The sequence below is a fragment of the Mauremys reevesii genome, linkage group 2 (genome assembly GCF_016161935.1).
Source record: "Mauremys reevesii isolate NIE-2019 linkage group 2, ASM1616193v1, whole genome shotgun sequence".
Classification (NCBI taxonomy): domain Eukaryota; kingdom Metazoa; phylum Chordata; order Testudines; family Geoemydidae; genus Mauremys; species Mauremys reevesii.
The window spans coordinates 10117821-10140312 of NC_052624.1; the positions used below are offsets into that span (position 1 = coordinate 10117821).

A 22492-nucleotide genomic window follows, 5' to 3' on the forward strand; every position below is an offset into this window, starting at 1 on the left:
TCTATGGTTTTACAAGGTGACAGAGTAGCAGGAATCTGTCAGCTCCAAATGTCTTTTAGTTTAGTAGCTCTCACAGGAGAGTCCAGACAGCAAAAGAAATAAAAAAAAAATTCTTGTCAGGGATTTTTATTTCCTTCTTCCAGAATTCAAGCTGATAGGATGAGCCCTTTTGCACACAGTCTCTTCATGGGTGCAAGGGGGTAATTAACAAAGTCTGTGTATTGTGATGGCCCACAATGGCCCATATAGTTTTGACAGGCCTTCTTGTTGTGCAGGAGATGGTCCTTCCTGACTGGGTTCACAGTTTCAGAGCAAACAGTTTTTTTAGTTACATGCAAAAATGTAAATATTTCCTTATAGCAGGTGACAAGGAAAGTATAAGTGAGATTAATGCATACAGCAATTTACAAGCATTTCATAAAGTCTGAAGGCTAAAGACATTGTTAGAAGCCCAATACCCATTTCAACCAGTTACTAACACACACCTAAAGCCTTGGCAAGAGATGGCACCTGGTCTGCCAGCGTCACACCATGCCATTGTGAAACTGGGCTAAGTAAGAACTGCAGCTGAGTCTTGCACTTGGTCCTCTGATCAAGACATGGGCAATCTTTCGGTAAGCGATTGCAAGACTTCTCAAATGCCTCATTCTGTAGGCGTCTCTTTCATTTCAGACTCTTTTTCTTTCCAGGATGCCCAGGGGATTGGGATGGCCTGAGTTGCTGGCCCAAAGCCACTTTTGGAGAAGTGGTACAAGTTGCATGCCCGGGTTTCTTTGAAGAAATCACCAACATACAGGGCAAGAATGCTTTTTTCCCTATTATTAAGGTTTCTAGCCATTTAAAACTATGTATAAGGGCTAAGATACTAAAGCAATCAACATTCATGCACCAGGGCAGAGTTGGATCAAGTTCTGGGGCCCGGAGCTGGAGCAAGTGAGGGGGACCTGGCACCAGAACTGTGGCTCTGCCCTTGTGCCACCCAGGGCCCTGCCCCGTTCCACCCATTCCCCTGCAGACCCTTTCCAGTTCTGCCCATGGCCCCGTCCCCGTTCCACCCCCTCCCCACGCAACCCTGCCCCACACTCGCTCCTTTCCATGCCCCTCCCCACCTACTGTGGCACCGTGACTAGAGAAGCTCTGCTTCCAGGCTGTGGCAGGGGGAGATTTTTCTGGGGGCCCCAAATTGGCTGGGGCCCATGGGCCCAGGCGCCATTGGCATATGCAGTAATCCGCCACTGCTATCAGGGCATAAAGTTACTGGTGCCAGGAAGAATTCTTTTCCAGGGTTACAAACATTCATTAGGTAATTTTTTGGGGCGGGGGGTTCTCTAATGTATCCTACATGCACCAATGTCCATGACCAGATAATGGACTGGATAAACCATTGATCTCCTTCAGTACACAAATACCTCCACCTGGACAGCTCTACCTTCACAATCCCTTTGCCCATTCTGATCTTGTCTGATCAGAGCCATTTGTAAAGAGATGGAGAAAAGTCAGCAAAGGCTGTTTTTTTGCAATCATCTTGGGAATGCACTACTACTTGCAATGGTATTGAAAGTAGTAGAGACGACATGCACAAATACAAAGGACATATTTGGCCCTTATGCACCCTAGCTTAGAAAAAAGAAAATTTAGCAGCCCAAAATTTGGAAGACAGAAGCACTTCCCAGCATGAATATGCTATAGATTAGAATTGCATTTGAAAAGGTTGTGTTTGAATTTGATGTGGAAAATAAAAGGCCCTGACCACCCTGACTCAAAGGAATAGGCCCTTTTAAAATAATCCCATGCCCAATTGTGCAGTCTGAAAGTTGATAACGTTATAATTAAACTGGTGGAAACTAAGAATTTGTGTTCTATGGGAAATTCTCACCTTTCAAATTTAATTTTTGTTCCACATTGGAATAAAAAAGAAGAGTTATTGAAATTTCTCACAAAACTAATTTTTTGGGGAAAAAAATAGTGTCATTTGAAATGTTCCATTTTGATAAAATTGAAATGTTTCGTTCACAGTTTGACTTGTTATATTTGGTATTATCATTAATCACTTCAAATAAAGAATTCAAAATGAAAAGTCATTTTGAAACGAAAAATTGAAATGGTCCATTCCAAGAAGACTGAAATGCTTCTTTTCGATGGGTTTTTTTCCCCGTAAAAGAAATTTCATCAAAATTGACAAATTCCTGCAGTATGTATCCATGTGGATGAAATGGCATTTTTCAACAGTGAAACGTTCATTGAAAAAAATGTTGGCCAGCTCTGGCAGTAATCCAGCTCACCATTTAAAAGCAAAAGCCCAATGCTGTGACAATCAGTGGGGAGTATCTTGCTAACATAGTGGCCTCATTTGTCTGACTGGAAGGATGGGAGCCCAAATGTCAGAGCCCAGATAACTTTGTCTATCCTACTGCAATTGAGAGGATGGATGGTTTTGCAGTGGGATCCTTTGAGCCAGGATTCCTGGTTTTTATTCCCGATTTTGTTGCAGATCCTCGGTGACCTTGGGCAAGCTACTGATGACTGCTAACATACTCCTCTTAAAACTGAACTACATTAAATGTGAACTAGGAACTATTTAGTTTGTGCCCACGACATCCGTGTGGAGGAGTTATAGTGTAGCACTTTGGTGCACCCAGTTATTCACACCCGGGGCAGTGTAGACATAGCCTCAATTTCTTCATCTGTAAAATGGGGATAATACTACCCTACCTTCCTGAAGTGCTGAGAGGCTTAAGTCTTTCAGGCTTGGAAGTGATCAGAAATGATATGTGCTTTGGGATCCGTGGGTAAAAGATATTACAGAACTTCAGAGTATTGTTATTAATGCTATAAAGTGGGTATACAGTGCTGTTGTAGCCATGTTGGTCCCACCTTGTGTGTCTAATCAACTGAGTAGTCATATGTCTCAAGACCCAAACTGGTCCTTAAAGGCACGATTTGGATGCATGACTTAGGTGACGCTCACGGTATGCAATTCCTATATAAATCAGGAAGCTGCTTTGTAACTTTCCCGTTCATTTGAATATTTGTCTCAGCCTTTCACAAGGTAGATAGCGAAAGTAGCTCTAATTCTGTATAGCCAATCTTGCGAAAAGCCGTTGGCACATCCAGAAGTATCGATAAGTAATATAATAGATCTGAGGATTTGGGCACTAAGGATAAGCTGTTTCTTGTCAGTGCTAAACAATATGGGTCATTTGCTGATGTGTTTCACTGTTTCAGGTTTTCTGCAAAGAAACTGTACACAAGAGGCATATTGGTCAGAACCGTACCCCCCATACTCTATTGCCTGTGGATTTGATGAAGGTTCCAGTAAAGGCCCTGAAGATCAGGTCAGTATGGGGGTGGAGATGCACCTAGTAGGAGCAAACCCAGAACTGCCCCCATGAAAACATCCCGAGGAATGCTGAATATACATAAGCCAGATTCTCTCCTTGGATCTGACCCTACACCACATAAGTGGTGCAAATGGCTGAATATTTGACTGTGCTGTCCAGCTGAGACTTCCCTGGGTGCTGGGGAGGAAGCTACCACAAGGTTGGGGGAGCTGACCCCTCCTCCACCACCCCAACCCAGCCCCAGCATAGGTGGGGGTATCAGGGGCAAGGAGGGGACTAGGGCTAGGGGGTATTGCCCTCCGGGGGTTCTCAGCTGTCATAGGGCCCCTTGGTCTGAATGGCATCAGGGCTGGATCTGACACAATGCAGGGTGGAGAATCGGGGAACCAGTTATGGCCCCCTCATCCTGCACTGAATGGATCTTGGCATAGAAGAGTCTGGCCTGCTGTGTTCTGCATCTCTCTGGATGGAGAAGATAGCCTGCTGCCTAACCCTTTGCTTCCATGGGGGAACACTGCATACAGTGAAAGGGGAAGAGTCGTCTTCATGGTTCCTTTGAAATTAGGGTTCCAGACACTTGTGTTCAACAGCCTTCTCTGGAGATAGAAAGGATGGTCCAGTGGTTAGGGTACCTGGGAGACCTAGGCTCAAGTCAGTTCTCTGCCCACGTGGCTTTGAGAAAGTAGCTTAGCCTTTCTGTGTCTCAGTTCCCCATCTGTAAAACAGGGACACAACAGCACTGCCCTACCTCACGTGGTGTCCTGACGTTAAATCCATCAGAGATTACGAGGTGCTCAGCTCCTGTGGTAACGGGGGGTCAGATAAATACCAGAGACAGTGCACAAAACACACTATGGGAGAGCTAGTGGGTAGTGTTTTCTCGGTGCACTCAGAACCCGAGTTCCCTTTTCACCCTCACCTGTTTGGGCTCTGCTGCTTACCGTGCTTCTGTCAGCTACCCCAGAAGGGGAAAGCGCCTTTGGCCCACCCGCCTGCCCAGGCCATCCCTAGCTATTCTGGGGCCCTACGCAGCCCCCTGCGGGGGCAGGCCTCTGTGGTGAGGGGCGCTGGCTTGAGGGGCAGAGGGGAACCACCCCCCAGCACTCACCGGTGGCACGGCTGAGGCTGGGTCCCTGCACTTCCCGCTGCCGGTGAGTGCAGGCCCAACCCTGCTGCAGTCCTCAGGGACGGGAAGAGGCAGGACAGAGGCTGGAGCAGTGCGCAGTTTCCTGGTGCCCTATGCAGCTGTGTACTTCGCGTATGGTAAGGACGGCCCTGCGCCTGCCCTACTGATCAAGTCTCCTGCTTTCCACTTTTGTGTAGCATCTTACATAGACAACGGTAGGGTGATTTCACAAAGTGCCAGGATGATTCTCCGATGGGCAGGTTTACTGCCAATGTTTCTGGGCCTATTTAAAATTGATATTGACTGTCTCAGCCTGGAGTTGTTGGGATCTCTTAAGCCTTTTGATAAACAAGGTTAGGGTTAGGATGAACTGGTGAACAATGTGGCACTTGCATCTGCCCTGAGGAAATTTGACTGACCCAGCAGCAAACTAAGGATTTTGATTCCTTATGATTTGGGCTAAGCAGGTAGCCCCATAGTGAAACTGAAAACAATTTGCACAGGCAAAGCTTGATGATGCTTACTGTTTTTCTCAGGATACATAGAATCATAGAACCATAGAATCATAGAACTTAAGATCAGAAGGGACCATTATGATCATCTAGTCTGACCTCCCGCAAAATGCAGGCCACAAAAGCTGACCCACCCACTCCTGAAATAATTCTCTCCCTTGACTCAGCTGTTGAAGTCTCCAAATCCTGATTTAAAGACTTAAAGTAGCAGATAATCCTCCATGCCCCATGGTGCGGAGGCCTCCAGTGCCACTGCCAATCTACCCTGGAGGAAAATTCCTTCCCGACCCCAAATATGGCGATCAGCTGAACCCCGAGCATGCGGGCAAGACTCTCCAGCCAGACACTCCGGAAAAAGACTTTCAATATCCCAGCATTGACCCTCGGTACTAATTACCAGTGGCGGTAATATGCAACATGTCAAAATGAACTTAGTGGTATTAAAGTGTAATATCAAAGAGGCAATAACACTTCGGATCCTCTGCACTGCAATCAGAGGTGTGACCAGCACATCTAGACCAACCGGAGCTAGCATAACAGTAGCTGTGAAGCCCCGGCAGCATGGGCTGTACAAGCCCACCCGGGACCCTGGTTATATTCTTGAGCAGCTAGTCTGTGCAGCCCTGGTTTCACTGCTATTGATATTCAAGTTAGCTGGATCAAAGCTAGCTTTGGTATGTCTATGCATGTTGCAGTCACACCTCTGATTGCAGTATAGAAATACCCTTAGTAGGTTGAGTTTGGAAGTAGGAATTAAGGACTCTGAATCAGAGCTCAGAAAAGAACCGTGTGATGTTGGGTCACTCTCTTAACTCCATAATGTTTCAGTTTCCTCCTCTGTTACTTTTTGCTTAGTTGTACCTACTTGCTAGAGGCTTAATCCATAGGCCATTCAAGTTCATTAGACTCCTATTAGTTCTGATGGGCCTTGCAGCTGGTCCTAGCTATTGAAAAAATTCGTTAGTGACAGAATTTGCAAGGTGCTGAACGCTGGTGACATGCTGAGTGACTTCACCTCCCATCAGCTTCAGTGAGAGTTGTAAAAGCTCAGCACCTTGAACCATCGGACCCGCACTGAGGATTTGGGATAGGCCACAGCTAGGTGCGTTTATCCAAATACTCCCAAACATTGGTGCTTCAAATAAATGAAGCCCAGCTGTCAGACACCCCTAGTTTTGTGTCGCAAATATAAAACCCAAGCTGCAAGGTTTTGTAAAACCAAGACATATCTTAACAATACTTAGCTCTTAGAGTGAATTGAGTCTTTCTGGTAGCTTCAAGGGGCTTTGAATCGGGCCCATGTAGCACATTTATACACATCAAAGCCCTATACACGGGAGGGAGGGGTACGTGTCACTGTTTGAGGTGGTCAGAAAATAAGGGCAGTGTTCTGCAGAAGAATTTGTCATTTTGTCAAAACATTGAAATTTTTTTTGCTAAAATATGAAATTTTTCTGGTATTGGTTGAAAGCCTTTTTGGGTGTGGAATGGAAAAAAAACCCCAATCTTTCCTTTTAAAATAGACACATCACAAGAAAATGTGTTTAATCAAAAACCCAGTTTTCTGCTGAAAACCAGTTTCAAAGAAAACTTTTCAATGAGCCCAAATCATTAACTGCATTTTACAGATGGGGAAACTGAGGCACGGGGCAGGCCAGTGCCTTGCCCAAGGTCACCCAGAGGATCAGTTGCAGAGCCAACGCTAGAACTCAAGTCTGCCAACTCCCAGGCTAGAGCCCCTATCCACTATAAAGCACTTTGGAGACGTAAAGTATCAGTTATATTATATGGCTGAGGTGACTGGGAAGAGACGTATTCTCAGCACCAAAAGAGCTTCTTTTGTAACTATTTACTGAAGTAAATTGAGCCTTAGTAAAATGGGCACGTTGGGATGAATGCTGCTCATCCATCTCTATTTTTGTATCTTTTCTTCTTCTCATAGAAATCGTATTATTCTGCATTTTGGCATGTCTACACTGCCGGCTATGCGACATCTCTGACTTCACTCATTACAGCTCTCGTTATCTTTGCCATCTTCAGGTAAATGCTCGCAGTGGCCTTTGAGGTATTTCGAGACACTGTTCAGCTTCATCCTAATTCTCATGTCTGTGACTTGTCTCTCCAGTGGTTTTATTTGCCAGTTTTCGCATTTTGTCACAGATGCTATATTTCCATCCAGGGTAACCTATTCTCCATCCCTTATGGTGTGATATTTCCCAGCACACTTTAAAACATAAGACTTGAATGTGTGTGTACTACCCTCTCATGATTCCTCCTGGACTTTGTTTTTTTTAATGGGACCATGGTTTGTGTCAATGCTGCATAACCGTCATGATGGCCTCACAGTTCACATAGGGTAACTACTTTCCCCATGCTTAGCAAGGCCATTCTCGCCATAAACTCCCCGCAGATGTGCCTGAACCATCCATTACAGATTAGAGGACCTGTGCACAGAGATTGAGGGAAAATAAACTGCACAGTCAAAAAATAATTAAATAAATCCATGGAGGATCAATCCATCAGTGGCTATTTGCCAAGATGGTTAAGGATACAACCCCATGCTCTGGGTGTCTCTAAACCTCTGATTGTCAGATGCTAGGACTGGACACCAGGGGATGGATCACTTGATGATTTCCCTGTTCTGTTCATTCCCTGTGAAGCACCTGGCATTGGCTGCTGTCGGAAGACAGGATACTGGGCTAGGTGGACCATTGGTCTGACCCAGCGAGGCCATTCTGATGATCTTATGCGTGCTGAGTTTGGATGATAGGGGGCTGAACCTTTTGATTTTAGGCCACTAGTACAAATCTAGCCCTGGGTGGTAATGAATGGAAATCATTACTATTTAGCATCAACATAGTGACCTATGCAATAAGAGACCAATCCAGTATCCACCGGTGTCAAAAGGGGTGTCTCTCCAATGAGCATTGAATCAAATCACAAATTGTCTCAGACTGTTTTCCAGTGGATAGGCATAAAACTACCACACTTTCCATAGTAATAGCAGTAGAGGCCCAGGAACAAAGAGAATGAGCTAACCTATTGCCTTGCTTCTAGAGATGGCTTTTCCAGTTCAAGGGTGAGACATTGCTGGGGTATGACAGGGAAAGTGTGCCCTACTTTACTTGTTTTGACTCACTGAGTGATGTCTGAAGACAGAATTGATTCCTGTTTGGTTTTTAGATGGGGCAGGCTGAAATTTCTCTTTGAAGAATGTTTTCCCTTTTTATTTTCTCATTTCAGAAAATTCCACTGTACGCGGAATTACATCCACATGCACCTGTTTGTCTCTTTCATCCTCAGAGCCACTGCTGTTTTCATTAAAGATGCTGTTTTGTTTGCTGATGAAAATATGGACCACTGCTTAATGTCAACGGTATCAATCTTTTCTTCTCTCTCACTGTGTTTGATTTTACTGGTTAATCCTTGTTACAGAGGTAACACTGAGATTTCCTGTATTTTGGTTTTATGGGGGAAAAATAGGTCTGAGTTCACCATACTTTAGGTGTTGTTATGTTTATGGCATACACACAGACACATTAGAGTATTTATGTTTTTATCTTTCTGGAGGGTTGCAATGTAGCACTACTTTATTGAATAGAATTTAAATAATTCCCAAAACAGAGAGACAAAACAGGATGCTCCCTAAAACAGAGAGGCACAGCTCATCCCCCTTTACTTTAGGCTGTCTGTCTTCCGACTCACTCTGCTAGGCCCAGATCCCATGCTTTCCTACAGGGATCCCTAGTCTGCAAGCAGGATCAGGAATCACTCCCCCTACAACCCCAAAAAACCTCTTACAATAGCTTGCAATTCCAATATGGCCCTCAATATACCAAAGCAGCAAATCACATCAGACACAGAAAGAAATGCTAAACTCAGCTCTGGTGTACGAGGGCACAACTCTGTCAACTTCAGCAGAGTTGCATCCGCTTACACGAGTGAGGAGTTTGGCCCACAATGGAGGTCTAAATTTTCACTTTCAAACAACTGTACACAACTCACTAGTCGTGTATAATCTATGGGTGTAACCCAAACCCCATTGATGTCAATGATAAATCTATTGAGGTCAACAGGCTTTAGATCAGAACCTGTGTAAGTGCATATTTCTCTTGGTTCACATTTTTCCAGCTTTTTCCCAGGACCTTTAGGATGACTGACTTCAGAGATTGCAGCTAATATTCTCCTTTTCCTGTGTGTCTCTAGGTTGCATGTAAGGTTGCAGTGGCATTCTTTCAGTTCAGCATTTTAGCCAACTTCTTCTGGCTCCTGGTAGAAGGGATGTACTTGCAAACACTGCTGCTCTTGACATTTGTTTCTGATAAACAGTACGTGTGGTGGTTCATTTTGATTGGCTGGGGTTAGTACACTCTCATGTTTTCTCCCTTTGTTTGTATATGTGCCTTCTTACAGTTATGCCTAGAGCGCTGAAAAACATTTGCCGTAAGATGCACTTTCGATGAGCATTGACAATTCATGAGGTAGCACACGTTCAGTGCAACTGCAGCATTTTATTTATTTTTGTTTAAAAATTTCCAGTGGAAATTTTGTCAATTTCTAGACACCCCATGAAGTATCTGGTGGTGTGAGTGTAATGCATTAAGCCAGGGATCGGCAACCTTTGGCACGCCATCAGGAAAAGCCACTGACAGGCCGGGCCAGTTTGTTTACCTGCCACGTCCACAGATTCGGCCGATTGCAGCTCCCCTGGCTGCTGTTCGCCGTTCCAGGCCAACGGGGGCTACTGGAAGCGGCACGGGCCGGGGGATGTGCTGGCCGCCGCTTCCAGTAGCCCCCATTGAAATCAGTAGGAGTTTTGCCACTGACTTCACCGAAGAGAGCATTTCACATTAGGGGTCTAAAACCGGGCACTCAAAGTCTAGGGCAGTGGTCACCAAGTGGTAGATCACGATTGACTGGTCGATCCTGGAGCCTCTGACAGTCGATCGCGATCTCTGATCACTAAAAGTCTGGTGGCACAGCAGGGCTAAGGCAGGCTCCCTGCCTGCCCTGGCCCCATGCCGCTCCTGGAAGCAGCCAGCATGTCCCTGCAGCCTTTGGGGTTGGTCAGGAGACTCCGTGTGCTGCTCCTGCCTGCAAGCACCGCCCCTGCAGCTCCCATTGGCCAGGAACTGTGGCCAATGGGAGCTACGGGGGCGGTGCCTGCAGGGAGGGCAGTGTGCAGAGACACATCTCCCCCCCAGGGGCCACAGGGGTGAGTGCTGCCCAGCAGGAGCCCACACCCCTCCCACACCCGAGCCCTGAGCCCCCTCCTGGAGCCAGCACCGTCTGCCTCCTCCGGCACCCCAACTCTGCTTCAGCCCTGAGTTCCCTCCCAGAGCGAGCACCCCATGCCCCTCCTGCACCTCAACACTCTGCCTGAGCCTGGAACCCTCGCCTGCACCCCAACCCCCTGCCCCAGGCTCAGCCTGGAGCCCCTCCCACACTCTCAACCCCCTGCCCCAGCTGGTGAGAGTGAGTGAGGGTAGGGGGGAGCAAGCGACAGAGGGAGGGGGGATGGAGTGGGCAGAGCCTCAGGGAATGGGTGTGGCCTCAGGGAAGGGGTGGGGTAGATCCCGGGTTGTGATTAAATTCAAAAAGTGATCTTGTGTATAAAAAGGTTGCAGACCACTGGTCTGAGGCATTTAAAATTAGAGACCACTTTTGAAAAGGTGGCCCTCAACCTTTGTGAGCTTCAATTTCCTGATCTAGAAAATGAGAGCAAATATAGTTAGCCGTCTCATAGGGATGTTGTGAGGCCCAGCTAAATAACACTTGTTAATAGCTATCTAATTGCAAGCTCTGATTAAGGCCAGGAAAGAGCAGAAGTGGGAATAGATCTCACACATTTCTTGATACAGTCATTAGATTATTAGAAGGAAGTTAACTAGGCTGGTGCGCTGCCTCTTATGCCCTTCATGATGGAAATATACAATCTCCCATGTGTTCAAAGAGTTGCACTGGAGGAGGACTAGAATCCTCTGCCCAGAGTAGTCCAGAATTGCAATAGCTATAGGTAAGTAAGTGATTTCTGCAACAATACAAAAGCTTAGAATTCATAGGCAGGCCTTCGTCTAGCTCTCTGCCTCAGTGGCTCATCAGCCTTTTCTAATCCCCTCTTCAAATATGTTTTTTTTCTCTCTTGCTTATGCCTCTTGACTTCACTGTTCTTTTATTGAACTGGTGCCTAAATGCGTTCTGTGCAAGATCACTTGACACCGTTGTTTGGCACTTATGCTATATCCCGGCTGCAGTTTTGTAGCCCTGTAAAGCATTCAGACTGGAAATCAGACGTACATTTTTCTTGGGGAGAATAATTAATCCAATTTACCAAGGGTTGTGGTGGATTCCCCATCACTGACCATTTTTAAATCAAGACGGGATGATTTTCTAAAGCTCTGCCCTAGGAATTATTTCGGGGAAGTTCTCTGGGTTGTGCTAGGCAAGCAGTCAGGCTAGATGGTCCCAATGGCCCCTTCTGACCTTGGAATCTCTGAATTTGGGGATCAGGTTTGCATGGAACTCACTGTTGAAAATAAAGCCATGTTGTATTCTACATTGACTCTTCTAGGAACTCCCAGTGCGGTGATATCTGCTTGGATCCTAACCCGAAGCTACAGACAGAATACAGGGTGAGCCAAAATCCTAGTGCGGCTGAGCATCGCATTTGGCACAATAAATGCGATTCATCAAGAAGAGAGAGTTTAAAAAGAACCAAAGCTGTTAAGCATAAAGAATTTGCATTTCTGATCTTTAAAATTCAGAAATAGGCAAATGAGGAAATCGGTTTGAGAACTATCTCCCAATTTACATCTGACTGAAGCGGCAGAGTTGCCAGCTCACGATTTGATCAAAAGTCTCACAATTTTGAGTTATTTTTCTGAAAGCCCCCACTGCTGCAATCATGATATTGCAGGAGAACCGTGGCTTTCATTTTAAAATACGTGTCTCGCCCTTGTGGTTGCAGGGAAAACTTGACAATGTGAAGCAAGCCCCTCCTGCAGAAAGAAGGCAAATAAAAAGTACCAAACCCTTATTATTTTTCCAGAGGTTGTGGAGGTTTTAAGCCAATCACATGACTGGGAGGGACTGGACTCCATTTTTGAACATCTGGGGTTGGCAATACTGTACGTGTGAATTATTGCATTTGAACGATTATGCTGTGTATTGAACTGTCTTACATCTGGCACTCATCTCCTCTGCTTTTCACATAATCTCACCACTCCTGGGGCAAGAGTCTTATACCCTGAAGCTCCTACTTTCTGGAACAACCTTTCTCTATCTCATCAACTTTCTACCTAGCCCTTGTATCAAACAGTGCAAGCTACCCTATAGCACCTGGCTAGTAAGCTTCAAGTCTGGTTTACTATTATTAGGAGTGGAAGATTAGTTCCATTTTCATCTCTATTCAAACCTTGATTTGACCGCAAAGCCTCTCCACTTGAGGGAGAGGGGAGGGCAATATATCACAGATGCTTGGTTACTAGGAGCTGAACTTTACTTCTCCAATTCACTTCACACGGGCCATGAGATAGGAACAATTTCTACTCCTTCCCAAGCTGGGAAAGATTCAGACCAATGACCTCAAGGTGAAAGGCTGTCTAGCCCACCACCACTCACCTGACCCATGCAGTCCACCTTGCTCCATTCATGTTAATGTGTGCTACCCAAATATATCACTAGCAAAATACCCCCTCTTTGTAGTTTGTGTAAATGGTGGTGGGATGTCAGTCTCCACCTTCTCATGGCACATGCTCCTCTTATGTAGCCTCTAAGGTATAAGGACGAATTCAACATCCTTGTTTTCTCTGGATCTCCTCATGTGGAAAGACTGCAAGTAAGCAGAAAAATTACTATGATCCTGCAGTTATTCCATGTGCAAAAATTCCTTTGATTTCAGTGGCAGAACCAAATCTGGAAAGACTGTACTAGTCTTTGATTGATGATAAAAGGGGTTCAGGGAACGGTGATAAGAACAATCAATGGCCTGGAAAAACTCCCCTCTGAAGAAAGATTGAAGAGATTGGGATTTTTTACCTTACAAAGGAGATTAATAAAACAGGACATACAGTATATAAAATACCAAGTACTCTAGAGAAGGTGGATCGGGAGCTTCTCTTGTTCCTGTCTCATACACAAGAACAAGAAGACCCTCAATGAAATTGAAAGGTAGCAAATTCAAAACCAATACAAGGAAATAGCAGTAGATGGTGAGATATGGCTTAGCTGAGTAGAGTAGCACAGGGTGCCCTACATGTCTGAACCCCCAAGGTATAGTCCCTATGCAGGCTCTCTTCACATCCAAGCAGTGCCTCCCATAGCTGCTCTTAGCAATGTAGTGTCCTGCTGCCTCTCCACTGCCAGAGCCTTTCCCCATTGCAGCAAAAGGCCTCTGCAGCGGGGAAAGGCTCCAGCAGTGGGGCCTGAAACCATATGTGCTTGCACTCTATATGCCGCCTTAAGCATAGACACAGACTAAGGGGACCGGTTATCTCAGACCTTCCTATCATTAAATTCTTGCACCTTCCTCTGATGCCGCTATTGCTGGCCACTGCAGGAGACAGGATGCTGCACCAGATGGACACTGTGCCTGATTCAGTCTGTCCGTTCCTACGTTCATTGTAGAGCAGCTAAATCAATGGAGAAAATAAAATCCAAACTGGATACGTTTCCCTACATCCCTGTGCCCACACTCTGCTAGCTGTTAACACCACAGCAAATGCACCTTTTAGATGAAGGCTCCATTTTGGCTGCTGCTCACCTGCCCCAGACTGTGCCGGGTTCCAGTCAAAAGCGCTAAAGTGGAATCCTCAGGAGCTCAGTGCTACTGAGCAGCCTGGTCTGACTGAGTGGCTCAGGGAAGGGATAGCTCAGTGCCTTGAGTACTGGCCTGCTAAACCCAAGGTTGTGAGTTCAATTCTTGAAGGGGCCACTTAGAGATCTGGGGCAAAGTCAGTACTTGGTCCTGCTAGTGAAGGCAAGGTGCTGGGCCCAATGACCCCAGGGGTCCTTTGCAGTTTTAGGAGATAGCTATATATATATTTAGCCCTGGCAAAGAAGTGAGGCATAGCTCTGGATGTACTGCAACTGAATCCAGTCTCTCTTCTTTACCCTGAAATATAGCTACACATGGCAGAGGAGAGAGAGAGAGTATTAATGAGCAGCTTGCAATCAGGATAATGTCCCCTTCCTTGTTTCACTTTGGCTATGTTGACATTTTCAGCGGCATGTAGTGTGCAGCCACGGCAGGTTCCCCTAGCCTGGATATAAATAGCAGAGTAGATGGAGGGGCACAGTTTACATGAGTAGAGTAAAGACATGCCAGATCCTTAGGGTATGTACCCTGCATGGCTCTCCAAAACCCCAGGCAGTGCTTCCACCATATACACTTCTACTTTTACAGTGTAGTGTCCCGCTGCCAGAGCCTTTCCCCACCGTAGTGAAAGGCTCCGGGAGCAGGAAAAGGTTCTGGCAAGGAGGAGGCAGCCGGGAAAGGCTCTGGCAGCCAGGCTCTGGCCTTTCCCCATGACCTCTCTGCTGCCAGAGCCTTTCACTGCTGCATAAAGCTACGCACTGCAGTGTGAATTCAGCCTGTATTTCACTGCAGCATGTAGCCACATGTACCCTAAATGCCACCACCTTTGCCTCTTGCTGGATAAGCCTTCTTTGCATTCGGCTATAGAGCAACCTTCTTGGGAGTGAGAAGCTGGAAGAACTTTTGGGAGATGCTTTTAAATTGCTAATAAGAAGAGTTAATGACAGCCACTTTTCTGTACCAAGACTTGAGTCATTTAATATTCAGCACAAACCAGACCAGGTAATTATTTAGTTTCCTGTTTCAGATGCTGGGATGATGATGATGAGAATACAGCAGTGTTATGGATCATCAAGGGACCCATACTGCTCTCTGTATTAGTGAGTTTTGCCTTTGATCTGTTGAATCCTTTGAAGGCTAAGCACATCGCTCTTTTCAGCCAGACAGGGATACAGTGCCGCATACCGCATTTAATTTGTTTTGAATTTTAGGAAGCTGGAAAGTGTTGCATAACACTTGCTATATTGTGAGTGGAAGAGAGACAAGCAGCAGTGAAACGCGTGCAAATTACAAAGGAAGGGCAGAATGTTGCCCTGGGATGTTTGTACTGTACTCCATTTCAGCCAATGTAAGCTAGATGTGTGCAGCCAAAATTGGCAATATTGGCAAAATTGGCAAGATCACACAAAGGTGATACAAGGCTAATTACTCCGAGTTTAATGCTAGGAACATGCCTAAATAAGGACACTCCTGCATCATCTAAGCATGATCATTGCACATTTGCAAGTACAGGAACATTTTGCCTTAAAGGCTCATTGTGTAGAATAATGTGTAAAATCATCTATTTTCTGTCACTTACTCATGCATCTGGCCACAGAATCCATCTCCAAAATGTGAGGATGTACTTAGATTGTAAACTTTTTGGAGCACGGGGCGTCTTTTTGTTCTGTGTTTGTACAGCCCCTAGCACAACAGGGTTCTGCCCATGACTGAGGCTCCTAGGAGCTACCACAATTCCAATACATAATAATAATAAAGGGCTTGTGACATGCCTGTACCTAGTCCTTTATCTTTCCCCTGTTTTTATTCTTCTGTTTTCTCTCCAAACCACGGAACAATATTGCCCCTCTACCCAGACTCTCATCAGTCTTTTCTCCAATTTTATGCCAGTGCGTTCTGCACTTGAGCCTTGAGGATGCATGTTTAGGACAAAATTTGGCCATTGCATATGCAAGCAGGACTCGTACTGACTTAAATTGTGTTGCAAGATCTGTTTTGTAGAATGTTATAGAAATGAGCATCGGTCAAATTTTTCAAGCATGGGGGCCTAAAGATTAGTACCTACATCCGTCATTAGGCATTAAAAAAAAATTGACCTGATTTTCAGGCTCTGAGCAGGTAAACTTCCTATTCAAAGTCATTGTGGAAGCACATCAAAACTGAAAATCAGATTATGTTTACTTAGGTGCCTAAATAAGGATTCGGGGGGTGTCACTTTAGGCATCTAAGATAGAAAATGTTGCCCTTATTATTTATTTGATTGGGTAAAGATTGGGAACCAGATATTCAGATGGCATAAATTGGCATAGCTGCTTTGACATGGATGGATCTACGTTGATTTGCACCCATTGAAGATCTGGCTCCATCTCCTAGGAAGCTTAGAAATCCCTTCTTCTCTTTGCAGATTAACTTTATTATATTTGTCAATGTGATCAGAATTCTGGTGCAGAAATTACAATATCCGGAGGTCAGCGGCAGCCAGTTTAGTCATTTTGTGTAAGTGATGATATCTTTTTTTCTATTATCTCCTGTTGGATCTGGTTTAATGTATTGTTTCCTGGGGGTGTCCCCCTGTGGCCTCTTCCTCAATAGTGGGGAAAGTAACTCCCAGAACAAAGAAACCCATAATCGAGTTGCTGCCTTGTTTCTAAGGTATGAGCAGGTAAAATTCTGCCCTCTTTTTCTAGAGGCCCCCCATATAAAGTCCTCTCCAGGCTAGGCCACCAACCAGGCCCAACTGAAAGTCCTGCACCTAACAAATTGTAATCAAGTTAACACGCTCTACTTAGGTTTGCTCAATTCTTTGCCACACAACTGGCTCCTCCTCTCTCCCTCACCGTTCTTATTTTATGCACATCAGCTATGCCCTGTAGTTTAATGAGCTCCAGATGCATCTGGTTCCCAGATGTTTAACTCCTCCCATTCTGGTTCCATACCCCCCAGCACATCATGACCTTCCTGAGAGACTCAGTCCTGCCAACCTCGGAAATGGTCTCTTAGACCCGCTTAGTTGGCTCATGGGTTTGGTAAGGCTGGAGAATTTCAATACTAGATTGCCAGTCCAATCCAGCCCAAAAGGCACGTTTGATTATCTATGTGAAACGAATTGGTGCGTCCATTTCCAAATGGACAGATGGCCTCATCAGAAGAACCACCTTCATGGGTACCACAGACTGGCATCCATGCCCGCTGACACAGGAGAGAGAAAAAAGATTGCAAAGGCATAGAGAACGAATGACCCTAGCGCCATTAAACGCACGTTGGCTTTGCACGTCGACGACAGACCGTGCCTGATCTGTAGATAAATGGAGGATTTACGTCTTGTCTACATGGTGCAGCCTAGGGCACTACAGCGGTGTTATTTCTAAAGCGCATTAATTGGTCCGTGTGAATCCTGATGGTGCACACTGAAAGGTCCCTCATGCACTTTAACGATTACACACCAGCAGGGTCTACACACAGACCAATTAATGTGCAACATATTAGTGCGCTTTAGAAATCCCCTCCCCCTCACGGTGTGCATTGCTACGCTGTGCGCGCACCCCCTCAGTCTCGGCTCTGTTAGTTTCCCACCTTCCATTACATTCATTGAAATGTTGTCAAGTCTGTCATGTTCGTGGTTTCTTTCATTTTCCAGGAGACTCGCTAAATCCACACTGCTCCTGATCCCACTCTTTGGAGTGCACTACATCGTGTTTGCGTTTTGCCCAGAAAGCACTGGATTGGACGCTAGACTTTATATTGAGCTGGGCTTGGGCTCCTTTCAGGTATGATAAATAAAGATAGAATTAATGACTGTCTTGGCCTTGCCCAGGCCAGGGAGGGTGACAGAGTGCCTTCCCTGGTGTCTCAAGAAGGCTGGGGTGTGGATCAGAATGAGCTGGCTGACGTTCCGTCCGGATCAAACAGGCGATGAGAGTAGGTTAGGAGAAATGACATCAGTCTCTCTCCTTCCATTGCTAGTGCACCCACCCTTCACTACTCGAATTCGTAGTCTGCAGGTCCAGTTAGCCCAACAACTGTGGCCAGGATTGCTTTCTCAATCTTCTCGTGGCCAGAAGAGTATGGCTCTTCTTTGGCTGTAGACCTTGCTTCTTTCATCCATGCCTCTGTCACTTGGAGTTTAGATGTTTGCAATGCACACTGGATGATGCTACACTTTAAGTATATTCAGCAGCTTAAAACTGGACTGGTATACGAATTGCCCACGCAGTGAACATTACACCAGCGTCCATGCTCTGTGTGGCTACCTGTTGGCTTTGAGACAGAATTTAAGTTGTTGCTTTTGATTCAGGTGCACTTAAATTACTGGGGACCTGCCTATATGAGAAACTACCTCTCTTGTGCCATATTGCTGGGATTGCAATGAGTCACCGTGCACTAGCTGGCACACTCTGGTTCTTGCCAGGGTTTTCTCCCTGGAATGATCATCCTTTCTTGGTCAGAAATAGCCTGAATCTCTTAATGTTCTGGGCAAGCTGCCAGGCACGGACGGGTGAGGGGGGAGGCAGAAGGAGCTCGGGCATGAGACAGGCTCTCTGGCCTACTCTATCATGGCTGGATTTTGTGCCATGGTTTATTGCACAGCTTTGTAGGCAAACTGAACTATTGGCAGGATACACAGGTCTATGGAGAGGCACCTCCTTAGCCTTAGAAATAGAAAGAAATACACCGGAACTGTAATTTTCAAAACTGTCTGAGTCACTTAGGCACGCAAATCCCATTGAAAGCCATTGCTAAGCCACTTAGGAACTGTGGAAATTCCGCCCTAAAGAAATATTTTGCCACAAACAGCATCTATAAGGGAAATTGAAGTTTTTATAGCGTACTAATTTTCAGCCTCTTTTGAATCAAATTATAGACACAGGCTGTGCACATGTACTTACCGGTAAACTTGCAGCCCAAAGTAAAAAGCATGAGATGGAAATTTTGACCCCCCCGAATGTAGCTGTCCTTGTCCCATGGCGTGACTACTCCAGACGCTCTCTATGATAGGCCCCAGGGAGGATTAGTCCAAGGGAGGAACCAAGGGTCAGGGTATGGTCTGTTTGTTGCAGAAAGATATTTTCAGGCTTCTGGGAGAACATTTAGGGGTGTATGAGCAGAAGCAATTGTCTGTTCTCTTTTGGAAAATATCACACTCAGGTACTTAAAAAAAACACTTTCATTACATAGCTGTGATTACATGACAGGTTTCTGATGATCACACTGATGACAGTTTTTGCCTTATTTATAAAGATGCTGTCAAAACCCTGCTGTATAATTATAGCCTTATAATTCATGGCTACATATTTAAAAAAAAACCCTTGGCTGCCTAGGATTTCATGCTATACACGCAGGATTGCATGCCAAAACAGGGCTAGAACTCAGATCCACCTGCTCCAAAAACCACAGATCCTTCTACTTGAGCTAAAGAAGAATTTGGGTTAGCTGCTAGCAGTACAGGGCCCCTCTCACACAGGTGAGCAGTTCTGATTATATCCATTAGCGGTCAGTGGTGCACATATACAATATCAGGTCCATGACATTGTTTAGTCTAAATATGAAAGTCATATGAATAGTGTCACGCCACCGAAATACTGATTGGAAAAATTATGTTATTGTGTGTCCTAATCAAAGTACTAATTAGGCTGATGTCACGCTATAATTATCTGTGCTCCAAGGCCTGCTGTGCTGAAGTTCACCTTTTTTTAGAAATAACCTTTTTTTTTCTCCCTTAATTCCCTAGGGTTTTGTTGTCGCCCTTCTATATTGCTTCTTAAATGGAGAGGTAAGTAGCAAGACATGTGATTGCATAAGACCTTTGAAACTCAGGGGATTCCATTGTTTTCTTTGTGTTCCAATTTCCAGAATAGGCCGTCGTGCATGACTTTGATCTGCTCCTGAAAGCATGAAATAGCCTTATCGGTCTTCCTGCCTGTGTTTCTCTCCTTTTCTAAATACATGTAATTCTGGTCTGCTACAGGAAGGCACCACATCAGCCTGGAGGTAGTGACCCCGTGGCAAGTGGTCAGGGATTCCCCTGTCATGAGAAAGTCTGTTCAATTAGTGTCTCTAGATACATATCAAACCTCTGTCCAGCTTTTATTTCCTCTAGCAAGCTCCTTTCTTCCCCAGGGCAGCCTGTGTGGTTCCAGATAGTCATGTTCAATCTTATGCTTCATGTTCTTTGATTATTGTTAAGACTCTTGGCTACATTTTCCAAGGTACATCATAAAGTGCCATCTGTTTTAAAAAGTGACCATTTCCCAAGGGAAGGTGTGGGATTTTTTTATACTATATATGTGCTTTATGGAGCTTGCAATGCAAATGGCCAGAACTTACCTGAATTTGTCCCGTAAAAAAAGTATTTAAAAGCCAACTAAGGCATAAGCAAATATGGATGTTTCAGGTGGGATTTTTCAAAAGCACCAAAGCAACTTGAGAGCACGGCTCCCATGGACTTCCAAAGTGATGGGTGTTACTAAGTCACAAAAGAGGCAGATTCACAAAGGTACACAGCACCTAGGTGCCTCCTTAGGCACCAGACATTCTCAAAACCGCCACCTAGTTGCCACCTAACCTTGCAGGTGCCTTAAATTCCCACTGGTGGGTAAGTGCAAAGTCGCCAAAGCCCTGGATGCCACCCCACAGCTAACCCAGTTGTCGGGATCGAACCTGGGACCTCTGGAGTGAAATACATGAGCCTCTACTGCATGAGCTAAAAACCACCTGCCTCTTAGCTCAGGCTATAGCAGCAGGGCCGGCTCCCAGACCCCAGCACGCCAAGCGCACGCTTGGGGCGGCGTCCCAGCGGGAGGGCGGCAGTCGGCTCCGGCGGACCTCCTGCAGACGTGCCTGCGGAAGGTCCGCTGGTCCCGCGGCTCCAGTGGAGCATCCGCAGGCATGCCTGCGGGAGGTCCACCGGAGCCGCGGGGCCAGCGGACCCGCCACAGGCACGTCTGTGGGAGGTCCACCGGAGCCGCGGGACCGGCGACCGCTAGAGCGCCCCCTGCGGCGTGCCGCCGTGCTTGGGGCGGCGGAAATCCTAGAGCCACCCCTGTATAGCAGAGTCATTAATCTCTAAGTGGATTTGGTGCCATTAGAGGGGACAGAACACCACACCCAGGGGTTGTGGGGGTTATATTGATACTGCCCTTTAGCTTACATAGCGGCTCACCCTCCCTGGTATTTTACCTCACAATGTATTTATAGAGACCAGCCATATCCCTCCTCAGCCTTCTTGGCACATGCCTACAGGATTGGGCTCCACACAAAAGGCAGCTCCGGAAGTGGGTCTGGCCGAGTGATTAGGCCACTCATAAGGGTCGTGGGAGACTTGAATCAGAGTGCTGGGACCATTGGGCTATAGCATCACTCCTCCACCTCCTCTGGCCACCGAGTGAGTGCCCCACCCCAGAACACGCAATGCAGGCTGGTTGGGGAATGCAGCCGGGATGCAGTGACCAGCGTTCATGTCCGTGCTCCAAATCAGGCAGGGTAGGGATTTGAACTCAGGTTTCCCAGATGAGTGCTTTAGCCATTTGGCTGCTGGCTTTGAGGGGGTGGGCGCATAGGTGTTGACTTTGTAATGTGCCGGGGGGTGCTCCCCCTGGCTTCACCCCAAACCCTGCCCCCACTCCACCCCCTTCACCCAAGGCGCTGCCCCCAACCTCCTCATTCTGCCCCCTTCCCCAAGCTTGCCCCACCCTTGCTCCTCCCCTCTGCCCCCTCAGTATCTCCTGCACACCATGAAACAGCTGATTGCGGCGGGAAGGAGGCGCTGGAGGCGAGGGGGAGGCGCTGATGTAGCACCAACCATTTTTTTCCATGGGTGCTCCAGGGCTGGGGCACCCACAGACTCAGCGCCTATGGATGGGGAGGGGTCTTTTGTGAGAAAGGGCTGACCTGGCTTAAGCGTCTAACTCCAGGGGAGCGTTCACAGCTGAGAAGCTCAGGCAGAGAGAGGCTCATAGGGGCTCAGATCAATGGGCGTTAAATAACTAAATAGCTAAGATGATCTAAGCCTTATCTCTGTGTTAGCCAGCTCCTGGCTAGCTTAGGCGGCTCCCCACTCGGAATGATGGCTTCTGAGAATCCCTTTTGTAGGTACCTAACTCTGCCCATACAATTGATGGGGAGCCTGGATACCAATTCAGGGCTTTGTGAATTTTGGAAAATTCCATCCTGGTACGCTCCAGTTCAACCACAAACTATGGGCTTGATGCAGGAATTAGTGAAAGAGGTTCTCTGGCCTGTGCCGAGCAGCTGGTCACACTAAGTAACCGTAATGGTACCTTCTGGCCTTAAGTTTTTTGCATTTCATTTTAGGTTACACTTTACATGGGATCACGCTAATACTGGGACTATAATTAAGGCTACGATTTAGTCATGGGTACTTTTAATAAAAGTCACGGGCAATAAACAAAAATTCATGCCCGGTGACCTGTCCACGACTTGTACTATAAATACCCTGACTACATCTTAGATGTGGGAAGCCGCTGCTCCATGGGTCCCCTGCTGTGTGGGTCTGGGGGAGCCTCTGCTCTGGGGCAGGGTGGGGCAGCTGCCGGGGGCCACTGAGCAGCAGCTGATCCGGCCACCCCTGGGGCCGCCCCCTGCCGCTGCTCCAGCCACCCCTGTGACCACTGCCAGGGACTGTCAAGCTGCGGCTGCTCCTGCTCCTGACACCCCCAGGACTGCTACTCAGGTGGTCCCT

General features: G+C 46.5%; 1 protein-coding gene across 1 annotated transcript in view; it reads left to right on the top strand.

Moving 5' to 3' along the window:
* LOC120398382 (pituitary adenylate cyclase-activating polypeptide type I receptor-like) overlaps window positions 1-22492 on the top strand; it is a 38867-nt gene that overhangs the window by 15062 nt on the left and 1313 nt on the right. Inside the window, exons 3-12 of the mRNA XM_039525781.1 lie at window positions 690-797; window positions 3226-3335; window positions 6922-7019; window positions 8223-8355; window positions 9186-9339; window positions 11551-11611; window positions 14822-14894; window positions 16199-16290; window positions 17432-17561; window positions 19523-19564. Coding sequence (XP_039381715.1) covers window positions 690-797; window positions 3226-3335; window positions 6922-7019; window positions 8223-8355; window positions 9186-9339; window positions 11551-11611; window positions 14822-14894; window positions 16199-16290; window positions 17432-17561; window positions 19523-19564 — 1001 coding nt within the window. The remainder of the gene's footprint in view (window positions 1-689; window positions 798-3225; window positions 3336-6921; window positions 7020-8222; window positions 8356-9185; window positions 9340-11550; window positions 11612-14821; window positions 14895-16198; window positions 16291-17431; window positions 17562-19522; window positions 19565-22492) is intronic.